The sequence below is a fragment of the Salmo trutta genome, chromosome 30 (assembly GCF_901001165.1).
Source record: "Salmo trutta chromosome 30, fSalTru1.1, whole genome shotgun sequence".
In the NCBI taxonomy this organism is placed as follows: domain Eukaryota; kingdom Metazoa; phylum Chordata; class Actinopteri; order Salmoniformes; family Salmonidae; genus Salmo; species Salmo trutta.
This window is the reverse complement of record NC_042986.1, coordinates 15,008,154-15,020,737: the sequence shown is the minus strand read 5'-3', so window position 1 is coordinate 15,020,737 and position 12,584 is coordinate 15,008,154. Positions and strand designations below refer to the sequence as shown.

General features: G+C 42.2%; 1 protein-coding gene across 6 annotated transcripts in view; it reads right to left on the bottom strand.

Annotated features, from left to right (window-relative positions):
• The window catches only part of LOC115168076 (IQ motif and SEC7 domain-containing protein 2), a 51,319-nt gene that overhangs the window by 18,011 nt on the left and 20,724 nt on the right, over window positions 1–12,584 (bottom strand). For 5 of the 6 annotated variants that reach the window (XM_029722963.1, XM_029722964.1, XM_029722965.1 and 2 more), the window contains one exon: window positions 7,636–7,803. The exons of the other annotated variant lie outside the window; for it this stretch is intronic. In XM_029722963.1, coding sequence (XP_029578823.1) covers window positions 7,636–7,803 — 168 coding nt within the window. The remainder of the gene's footprint in view (window positions 1–7,635; window positions 7,804–12,584) is intronic. 6 annotated transcript variants of the gene reach the window in all.

Genomic DNA, 12,584 nt, shown 5'->3' with positions numbered 1-12,584 from the left:
ATAATACTCTATTGATCTGCACTGTGACTGACCAAAGACTTACTTTAACAGGCTCCTCTCACACAATTCTCCTTGTCCTGTCCTCTTGATCTCCCCTGTCTCTGTCTGTCCGTCACCCCTCACTTGCCCATCACCTCTCTCTTGTTCTGTCTCCACAACAGACTGTTAAACAACAATCACTAGCACATCAGAGACGCTCACTTTTATACTGTGTTTACATATTGCGTCACTCATTAAATATGTATATACTGTATTGTACTCTATACTACACCACTGACTGTTAAACAGCCATCTCCAGCACATCAGAGGCTGCTGCCTATAGACATAGATTAGGAATCACTGGCCACTTTAAGGAAATGGATCACTAGCCACTTTAATAATGTCCCCATATCGTGCATTACTCATCTCATATGTATAAACTGTACTCTGTACTATTCTACGGTATCTTAGTCCAATGCCGCTCTGACATATATGTATTAATCCATTCCTTACTTAGATTTACGTGTATTTTGGGTATATGTTGTGAAACTGTTTAATGTTACTTGTTAGATATTACTACACTGTCGGAGCTAGAAGCACAAGCATTTCACTACACCCTCAATAACATCTGCCATAACACGTGTATGTATGTGACCAATACATTTGATTCCATTTGCTTTACAGACAGACACCAGAGGTGAGAGCAACCCAAGCTTTCTGCTTAGTGATAGAATAATACAATCCTTTTCAAGACCCATCAAAGGGAAACAACACTGACCATCCATCCATCCATCCATCCATCCATCCAGAGAGAACAACAACAGACTTTAGTTTATCTCAGCTTTGAACCCTCACTGCTATTAGACAACGTCACATCTTCAAACCACTCTAGTGTTGTAACGATGGAAATGTCGATAATGGCTCTCACGTCATGTGTGAAACAGGAAGAACACATTTACCCACGAGTTGAAGAACTTCTATTGTAGAACTCAGAAGAAGTGAATACTGTGAGAACAATCTAATCATTCATCTGTCACATCCAAGCATTCTTCTGCCTCCTACACTCTATCCACTGATTCCAATCCACCATCTAACTGCCTCTCTTATAATCTCCAACATAAATGTTGTTTTTACTCTCTCTCCTCACAGACATTACACACACACACACTGACACTGTACATGCTGTATGCGCACACTACTGTAACGCTCACTGAGTGAGTGAGTGAGTGAGTGAGTGAGTGAGTGAGTTTGTTTGCGATGGCAACAGGGAGACAGCCTCTAGCATAACCCAACTGCTCTGTTCTCTGTCAGTGTAATGACATACACTCTGTCACAGGTCACACCCATTCATTATCACACTCAGACATCTTCTTGTGAATTTCACTCAATCTACTTCCTCCCTCGGTCCTACATGCTTTTGATACTGAATGTAACCTCTCACTGTCATAAACATGAACTTACTGTAATGAACTGTAGTGAACGCTATCAAAAACCCTGACTATCCTCACTAGACACTTTCAACACCATTGTCTACAATAAACTGCACATCCACATTGATAGTATCTATAAAAGCTATTTAAATAGAAATAAATACATAAAGCTGAATTCAACAGCCTTCGCAACACTCATGTACGCTGCACAGTAGGCTCACCATACTGAGATACTGACTCAGTCAGCTCTATAATAAGCACAAACCGTGCATACACAAGTATTGCATACATTCCAACTGACAATCACTCAAGACTTACCACTAGTTACAGCATGTCATCTCTGTTGTTCTGTACAGAAAGTTTAGGAGTGAATTCAAAGGTCCTTACCGTGCTCCTACGGTTAAAGAGAGGTCCCACACGGACTGGTGGAGCGTGATAACAAACACACCCTAACAAACACACACTTCACGAACACACACACACACTCACATTCTCTCGCTCACCCTGCAGAGCTGCAAGGCTACATTCTTCAGCCTTTTGACACCTCGGAACTTACTCACCCCGCCCAAACTCTCTCAACCTCCCTCCTCCTGCACCTTGCTATCTCACTTTACCCAGCTGACTGACAGGGAGGCACACTATTACATAACGACAAATAGAACAAGCACACACACCAGTCACAACAGAAAAGCTGGGAGAGAAAAGGGACAGAGAGGAGGGAGTGGTAATGTACTTCTCATTCAAATTCCAACAATAAGGGGATGGAGTCAGGCCTACACTACCGTTCAAGAGTTTGGGGTCACTTAGAAATGTCCTTGTTTTTGAAAGAAAAGCACATTTTTGGTCCATTAAAATAACATAGAATTGATCAGAAATACAGTGTAGACATTGTTAATGTTGTAAATGACTATTGTAGCTGGGAACGGCTGATTTTTAATAGAATATCTACATAGGTGTACAGAGGCCCATTATCAGCAACCATCACTCCTATGTTCCAATGGCACGTTGTGTTAGCTAATCCAAGTTTATCATTTAAAACGTCTAATTGATCATTAGAAAACCACTTTGCAATTATGTTAGCACAGCTGAAAACTGTTGTTCTGATTAAAGAAGCAATAAAACCGGGGTGTCCCACTACTCTATCTATTCTGGTTAGAGACAGTTTGCGCTGTTCTGTGAAGGGAGTATTACACAGCGTTGTACGAGATCTTCAGTTTCTTGTCAATTTCTCGCATGGAATAGCCTTCATTTCTCAGAACAAGAATATACTGACGAGTTTCAGAAGAAAGTCCTTGTTTCTGGCCATTTTGAGCCTGTAATTGAACCCACAAATGCTGATGCTCCAGATATTCAACTAGTCTAAAGAAGGCCAGTTCTTTTGCTTCCTTAATCAGCACAACAGTTTTCAGCTGTGCTAACATCATTGCAAAAGGGTTTTCTAATGACCAATTAGCCTTTTAAAATGATAAACTTGGGTTAGCTATCACAGCGTGCCATTGGAACACAGGAGTGATGGTTGCTGATAATGGGCCTCTGTACGCCTATGTAGATATTCCATTAGAAATCAGCCGTTTCCAGCTACAATAGTCATTTGCAACATTAACAATGTCTACATTGTATTTCTGATCAATTTGATGTTATTTTAATGGACAAAAAATGTGCTTTTCTTTCAAAAACAAGGACATTTCTAAGTGACCCCAAACTTTTGAACGGTAGTGTATATACAGCTCTATGTATCTCCATACCTGGTGTATATGATGTCATACTGCATTTCTGCTTTACTCTGTAGTTTACCTTGATGAGTGTGATCATGTTCTTTGGCTGTCCTCATAGGATAACCCTTTCTGGGTCCAGGTAGTCCCCCTTTGGTTCCAGGTAGAACCATTTTGGGTTGCATGTAGAACCCTCTGTGGAAAGGGTTCTACATGGAACCCAAAACGGTTCTACTTGGAACCAAAAGGGTTCTACCTGGAACCAACAAGGGTTCTTTAAAAGGTTCTCCTACGTGGACAGCTGAAGAACCCTTTTAGGTTCTAGATAGCACCTAGTGTATGATTAGAGTAAAGAAAACACACATAGATCATAAATTCACACAGATATAATGTTCTATTGGCCACCAACATTTATTGAAGATGCCTGTGCCCACAGTTACTGGTCAACTACTGTATGTGTCTCAGAGACAAAGTTGAGAAGTAGGACAACTCTACCGTTGAGAATATAATAACTATGCCCCCTGCTGTCCAGAGGTCTACAGTACATCAGAAAAAAAGATATATTCTTCTATGCACCAAACATGATATGTTTATTTCAGATATGGAGCAACATCATCTAACATTTCTAAACAAACACAAACAAATACCAGGACATGACATTGAAATTGCTTTTTTTTCTCTTAGATTTCATTGAGTTATGATAAGCCTAGCTTCTCACAGACTTGGGTGGCAGTGTAGTAGCTACTGAACATAGAGAACGACTACTTAAAACAGAGGTGATAGGTGTGAAGACGAGCAGAGAAAAGCTAATCATGTTAGGCAGTGAGACAGAGGATGGATATACAAAGTGAGGAGATCATCATGGTTCATGAGTCTACTGTGGAGTCATAATACAGTGCCTTCGGAAAGTATTCAGACCCCTTGACTTTTTCCACATTTTGTCAGATTATAGCCTCATTCTAAAATGTATTAAATTGTTTGTTTCCTCATAAATCTACACACAATACCCATAATGACAAACCAAAAACAGGTTTTTAGAAATGTTTGCTAATTAAAAAAATATATGAAAATATCATATTTACAAAAGTATTCAGACCCTTTACTCAGTACTTTGTTGAAGCACCTTTGGCAGTGATTACAGCCTCAAGTCTTCCTGGTTATGACGCTACAAGCTTGGCACACCTGTATTTGGGAGTTTCTCCCATTTTTCTCTGCAGATCCTCTCAAGCTCTGTCAGGTTGGATGGGGAGCATTGCTGCACAGCTATTTTCAGGTCTCTCCAGAGATGTTCGATCGGGTTCAAGTCCGGGCTCTGGCTGGGCCGCTCAGGGACTCACTCCTGCGTTGTCTTGGCTGTGTGCTTAGGGTCGTTGTCCTGTTGGAAGGTGAACCTTTGCCCCAGTCTGAGGTCCTGAGGAGTCTGGAGCAGGTTTTCATCAAGGATCTCTCTGTACTTTGCTCTGTTTATCTTTGCCTCGATCCTGACTAGTCTCCCAGTCTCTGCCGCTGAAAAACATCCCCACAGCATGATGCTGCCACCCCAATGCTTCACTGTAGGGACGGTGCCAGGTTTCCTCCAGATGTGATGCTTGGCATTCAGGCCAAAGAGTTCAATCTTGGTTTCATGAGACCAGAGAATCTTCTTTATCATGGTCGGAGAGTCTTTAGGTGCCTCTTGGCAAACTCCAAGCAGGCTGTCATGTGCCTTTTACTGAGGAGTGGCTTCTGTCTGGTCACTCTACCATAAAGGCCTGATTGGTGGAGTGCTGCAGAGATGGTTGTCCTTCTGGAAGGTTCTCCCATCTCCACTAAGGAACACTAGAGCTCTGTCAGAGTGATCATTAGGTTATTGGTCACCTCCCTGACCAAGACCCTTTTACCCTGATGTCTCAGTTCTAGGAAGAGTCTTGGTGGCTCCAAACTTTTTCCATTTAAGAATGATGGAGGCCACTGTGTTCTTGGGGACCTTAAATGCTGCATAAATGTTTTGGTACCCTTCTCCAGATCTGTGCCTGGACACAATCCTGTCTAGGAGCTCTATGGAGAATTCCTTCGACCTCACGGCTTGGTTTTTTGCTCTGACATGCACTGTCAACTGTGGAACCTTATACAGACAGGTGTGTGCCTTTCCAAATCATGTACAATGAATTGAATTTACCACAGGTGGACTCAAATCAAGTTGTAGAAACATCTCAAGGATGATCAATGGAAAAAGGAGTCACCTGAGCTCAATTTCCAGTCTCATAGCAAAGGGTCTGAATACTTATGTAAATAAGGTATTTCTGTTTTTATTTTCAATAAATCTGCATAAGTGTCTAAAAACCTGTTTTCTCTTTGTCGTTATGGGGTATTGTGATGTCATTATGGGGTATTGTGATGTCATTATGGGGTATTGTGATGTCATTATGGGGTATTGTGTGTATTTTGCTGAGGATTTTTATTTATTTAATCCATTTTAGAATAAGGCTGTAATGTAACAAAATGTGGAAAAACTGAAGGGGTCTGAATACTTTCCAAAGGCACTGTATCTGGTAAATCACTATCACTAACTATCATAATACTAGAATTTGCATGCAACTCTGAAGATGATCAGATTAAATCCAGCCAGATGAGGCTCCCTCCAGAGTCATTCATATGTTAAACTGTATTGAGGAGGCTTCCAGTTTTCTCTCAGTAAATAACAAGAGTCCCCCAGAGGGTCCGACTCAGGTGGATTGGGTAAGCTGTCCAGTTAGGCACAAAGAGACCAATCACTTGTCCAGACTGATGCCAAGAGACCAATCAAAGCCCAGGGTTACCGAGAGGAGGGGCTACTGCACCCTGAGGAGGGACAACAGAACTGATGGGAGGGCACATCCTTGCACTCCTCTCTGAGGAACCAACGGGAATGGGCAAATAGACAGACAGAGAGGAAAAGAGACAGGTTGATAGACAGATAAATAGGAAGGGAAGGAGACAGACAGACAGACAGACAGACAGACAGACAGACAGACAGACAGACAGACAGACAGACAGACAGACAGACAGACAGACAGACAGACAGACAGACAGACAGACAGGGAAGTAGGCAGGGAGACAGGCACAGAGGCAGACAGACAGACAGACGAATACACAGAGAAACAGAGAAAAACATCAAGAAAAAGAGAAAAGGCATGAGACATAAATACGTGAGAAAAAGCTGATCAACGCATACAGTAGTGGAAATGATACTGAGAGAAGAGAGGAGCAGGATGCTGTCTTAAATGTTCATGTCATATCCTGTGTAAAAAAATAATAAACAATAATCATTTGTGTTTCTTAGCTATCAGCTGCTGTATTCTAGGTCATATTTCCATAGTATTCTGTCCAGGCAACAATGCTAACTAGCGCTCACTGACTGCACACTAGGCCTGTATATCCCACAAGATGGCAGTCCTGTACCATGATGCACTGAAGCTGGCGTCTGCTCCAGTATATCGCAGGGTCATGTTGAGAGAGAGAGAGAAGGTGAAGATTCAGTGGGTTTAGTGGTGACTCAGACTACCTTCAGACCCTCCACTCAAGAAGATTGCTTTTTCTCTTCTCTAAGTGGGGACATCTCTCTCTCTCTCTCTCTCTCTCTCTCTTTGTAAAATGGCCCTTTTAAGTGAGTTCTCTGTCTCTCTGTGTTAAGCTGTTAAAGTAGCAATCAGCAGTGGAAACAACAACAAGGCATTCTCCCCCTGACCCTTTTTGGTAAAAGGTGTTGGATGGAGCTGGAGAAATGGAACCACTCTCAAATTCCTAGACAGAGCTATGGATGAAAGGACTGACCATCCATGATGTCAACATTATAGTTTTAACCACGTTTTGAGGCTATACAGTGTTTGTTTACATTTACTTTTGTTTACAAATATTGAAGTAAAATAAGCTTATATTATTGGTTCTGATGGGGTCCGACAGTGAATTAAGCTCATGAGGCATTAAGTTATATTCTTCAAGAATCAATGGGTACATATCATCCATTTTTAAGTCCAAAAATGTATGTAGCAACTGCTGATTCACCCTTTAAAGACGGCCATCCCCTCTACTCCCCTCTCAGACACAGCGGTTAAGATGGAGACAACAGTGAGGACTCTCTGATAGTCAAGAAAGATGAGGAGGCAGCATGGCAGTATGGCATAGGCCAGGGTCAGGAGTGAACTGGTGACACATTCCCACAGGTGTATGGGAGACCAGGTGATGAAAGGCAAAGCAGGTGGTGAAAAAGGGTGAAACAACGATGAGGTGACATAGCAATGGAGGGTTCTTGCACAGGTCAGGGGCTGGGTAAAGGGTAAGGGTCTTAGGGTGACGGGTAACCAGGGGGTTAACCAGGGGAGTGAAGGGGTTTTGTAGGAAGAGGAAAGGGAGGGCAAGCTTTGAAGTAAGGGTTGGTGACCAGGGGAGGACTGAGGATCTGTTTAGGGTTCTAAGGGTCTTGCAGGAGGTAAGGATTGTTGTGAGGTATTAAAGGGTTCTTGGGGTTCTTTTGAAGGCCCTTAGGTGGCCCTTACCTTGCCTGCTGCGAGTGCTTGGCAGACGAGGGGCAGCAGTACTGATGGAGGCTGAAGAAGCTGTTAACAGTCAGACTGGTGGGGAGGAGGGTGGCATAGGGGCTGGCTGCAGTAGGGCTTGTGGGAGCAGAGATTGGATAGCTTGAGTAAGATGGTGACTGCCTGACACTTAAGAAAGACCAAGAAAGAAAGACAGATGTACAGAGAGAGAGGAAAAGAGACGGAGACAGAGAGACGGAGCAAAAATGAAGAAAGAGAGAGACAATTGAATTGAAGCAACACACAAGAACATTGTCATTGAGTGAAGCAGCAATGGTAGTAAACAGAAGAAAGACATAAGAGAGATTCAAATAAAAAAATGTATCATGAATTGCAATGTACATGACTGTCCTACTGAAGTGACTAACAAACTCAGGAGTGAGGGACAACAAAGGTACAGAGCTTCTGCAAACAATGGTGTTCCTCAGTCATCCAGTCAGCCAACCACCCTGACCTCTCATCATCATCGTCTATTGACTGTCTGGAAAAAGGTCAAGGATGGCATCCAACTCCAGAAAAACCTGGACAGAGGACATGAGTTAGAGAAGAAAAATACAGGCATGTACAGTAAATAGGCCTGATAATAGACAGTGTGTGATAAAGAGAGGAGACAGCGAAAGAGAGACAGAGAGAGAAAGAGAGAGAGAGGGTGGATGGACGGAGAGAAAAGGAGAGAGAGATAGAAAGAATGAGGGATATATAAAAAGGGAGTGAGAAAGAAAAAGAAAAAGAGAGAGAGAGAGGGAGGATTATATCTGAAAACTCCAACACTAACGGATTATATAACCCAACACTGCACTCTGCCACACTGTACCGGTCTTCTGCAGTCTTCTATAAAAAAGTTCGACCACTCTCCGTAATACAGTACAAGTGCACATAAAATCCGTAAGCTTTTTGAAGTCAGTCTAGAATCTAAATTCTCCTCTACCAAAAAATCAGAGTAATTCCATCTGCAGAATCTAAACGCCTGAACGAAGAGGATAGAGAGAGATGACAGAGATGAGAGAGAGAGCAGAGATAGGAAAGCTCTTGGATGAGTTAGATTAGAGTGATAACAGCAGGCCTCCCACTCAGACGACAGTCCTCCCACTCAGTGACAGTCCAAGTCATTTCAAATTGGGGCCCCGCTGCGTGTGGTACAGAGGCCAGGGAGAGAGGCCGCTCACTGAAAGATCCAGCAGGTCACCTGGATTAATTATACCTGACCAGGAAAGTAGTTTTAAACTGGTCCCTCAGACAGAAGTAGCTAAATGGGTTAGAGGAAGCGAGTGGAGTTTCAAATATTTGGGGGAAAGAAATTGCATTTAACTATGAAATTGCGGATAACTATGAGGTATTTATGGAAAAGAGTTAGCCAAGCGACTAGAGACACTGAGAGAGTGCCGGTAACAATAAGCTGGGAGAGTAACAATAAACTGGGAGAGTAACAATAAACTGGGAGAGTAACAATAAGCTGGGAGAGTAACAATAAACTGGGAGAGTAACAATAAGCTGGGAGAGTAACAATAAACTGGGAGAGTAACAATAAACTGGGAGAGTAACAATAAGCTGGGAGAGTAACAATAAACTGGGAGAGTAACAATAAGCTGGGAGAGTAACAATAAACTGGGAGAGTAACAAGAAGCTGGGAGAGTAACAAGAAGCTGGGAGAGTAACAATAAGCTGGGAGAGTAACAAGAAGCTGGGCGAATAACAAGAAGCTGGGAGAGTAACAATAAGCTGGGAGAGTAACAAGAAGCTGGGAGAGTAACAATAAACTGGGAGAGTAACAAGAAGCTGGGAGAGTAACAATAAACTGGGAGAGTAACAATAAGCTGGGAGAGTAACAATAAACTGGGAGAGTAACAATAAACTGGGAGAGTAACAATAAGCTGGGAGAGTAACAATAAACTGGGAGAGTAACAATAAGCTGGGAGAGTAACAATAAACTGGGAGAGTAACAAGAAGCTGGGAGAGTAACAAGAAGCTGGGAGAGTAACAAGAAGCTGGGAGAGTAACAAGAAGCTGGGAGAGTAACAATAAGCTGGGAGAGTAACAAGAAGCTGGGAGAGTAACAAGAAGCTGGGCGAATAACAAGAAGCTGGGAGAGTAACAATAAGCTGGGAGAGTAACAATAAAATGGGAGAGTAACAAGAAGCTGGGAGAGTAACAAGAAGCTGGGAGAGTAACAATAAGCTGGGAGAGTAACAAGAAGCTGGAAGAGTAACAATAAGCTGGGAGAGTAACAAGAAGCTGGGAGAGTAACAAGAAGCTGGAAGAGTAACAATAAGCTGGGAGAGTAACAATAAGCTGGGAGAGTAACAATAAGCTGGGAGAGTAACAAGAAGCTGGGAGAGTAACAATAAGCTGGGAGAGTGACAATAAGCTGGGAGAGTAACAAGAAGCTGGGAGAGTAACAATAAGCTGGGAGAGTGACAATAAACTGGGAGAGTAACAAGAAGCTGGGAGAGTGACAATAAACTGGGAGAGTAACAATAAGCTGGGAGAGTGACAATAAACTGGGAGAGTAACAAGAAGCTGGGAGAGTAACAAGAAGCTGGGAGAGTAACAAGAAGCTGGGAGAGTAACAAGAAGCTGGGAGAGTAACAATAAGCTGGGAGAGTAACAATAAACTGGGAGAGTAACAAGAAGCTGGGAGAGTAACAAGAAGCTGGGAGAGTAACAATAAGCTGGGAGAGTAACAAGAAGCTGGGAGAGTAACAAGAAGGTTGCGTTCTATTGGAACTATGTCATGCATCCTCCTATATTGATACGTTTTCTTCTCATGACTTGAATTCCAATTCATCAGACTTCAACTGGAATTGACCAAAACGTTGGGTGTGACAGGGTCCCAAAGAAATCAGTGTATCAGCATAAGCAGCTACAGGGAGATAGTGGCTTAGAGAGAAAATGAAAGAGGTTCAAAATGACTAAGGATTATAATTATGCAGACATTGCAGAGGCAGCGCTCGTTTGTGTAGCGTGGCTGATGATAAGAGTTCCAATTAAAGCAGAAGAACCTGTCAGCAGTGGCTTTGATAATGCTGAATGTGGTAGCTGAGATCATAGCACATCCCTATTTATACAGATTAAATACAGGTAACAGTACAGCTATTTCTGTACTGATGAAAAAGCTTTCCGCATAAATATTAAGGCATTTTATTCAAATGTTATAGGAATCCTATAGAGCAGAACACTAGGGAAAGGATTCAGACCAAATCTGAATGTGAACACTTTTTTACTCTGTCATGACATAAAGTTGAAGTCGGAGGTTTACATACACCTTAGCCAAATACATTTAAACTCAGTTTTTCACAATTCCTGACATTTAATTCTTGTAAAAATTCCCTGTCTTAGGTCAGTTAGGATCACCACTTTATTTTAAGAATGTGAAATGTCAGAATAATAGTAGAGAGAATTATTTATTTCAGCTTTTATTTCTTTCATCACATTCCCAGTGGGTCAGAAGTTTACATACACTCAACTAGTATTTAATAGCATTGCCTTTAAATTGTTTAACTTGGGTCAAACGTTTTGAGTAGCCTTCCACAAGCTTCCCACAATAAGTTCGGTGAATTTGGCCCATTCCTCCTGACAGAGCTGGTGTAACTGGGTCAGGTTTGTAGGCCTCCTTGCTCGCACACACCTTTTCAGTTCTGCCCACAAATTTTCTATAGGTTTGAGGTCAGGGCTTTGTGACGGCCACTCCAATACCTTGACTTTGTTGTCCTTAAGCCATTTTGCCACAACTTTGGAAGTATGCTTGGGGTCATTGTCCATTTGGAAGACCCATTTGCGACCAAGCTTTAACTTCCTGACTGATGTCTTGAGATGTTGCTTCAACATATCCACATAATTTTCCTCCCTCATGATGCCATCTATTTTGTGAAGTGCACCAGTCCCTCCTGCAGCAAAGCACCCCCACAACATGATGCTGCCACCCCCGTGCTTCACGGTTGGGATGGTGTTCTTTGGCTTGCAAGCCTCCCCTTTTTTCCTCCAAACATAACGATGGTCATTATGGCCAAACAGTTCTATTTTTGTTTCATCAGACCAGAGGACATTTCTCCAAAAAGTATGATCTTTGTTCCCCTGTGCAGTTGCAAACCGTAGCAGTGGCTTCTTCCTTGCTGAGCGGCCTTTCAGGTTATGTCGATCTAGGACTCGTTTTACTGTGGATATAGATATTTTTGTACCTGTTTCCTCCAGCATCTTCACAAGGTCCTTTACTGTTGGTCTGGGATTGATTTGCACTTTTCGCACCAAAGTGCGTTCATCTCTAGGAGAAATGTATTTTAATTGCTCATTTCCTATATGAACTGTAACTCAGTAAAGTCTTTGAAAATATTTTCATATTTTGTTCAGTATATATTGAATTCTGCTTATATCCCGCTATACCACAATAAACATACAGTTCAAATGCAGAGACTCCAAGATCATTGAGTGCTTTTGAAGTGACAGGTAGGCTACAGATTTCGCGCCAATCTCCGCTGCGCTGTATCAGCACAATAGACATCGCCCTACACACTAAAGCAAGGTCATTTTGGTAATGAATATAGGCTACAAGATAGATAGGGTAATTCACCTATTACAAACAGCCTATGTGAATGCAGCCGCACACGCAGTTGTCTTACCAAAATAATGCAGACTAAATGCTGAAAGTAGTAGCCTAGTTACTCATGCATGCAAACAAACATACTGAATAGCAGTTTGGCTTAGAATACCGACACAACTGCGAAAGAGAATGAATGAAACAGCAGTACCAAGTGGTAGGCCTAGTAAATAAAATATTGTATCGATAAAATCATGACACAATCCATATTTAGGCTGGTTACATTAACAGTAAACAAACGCAGTAAACAAAAGGTGAATGGAAATTCAAACCAAAACATATCCTACATCCTACTACAGTGAGATGCAGCCATGCACAG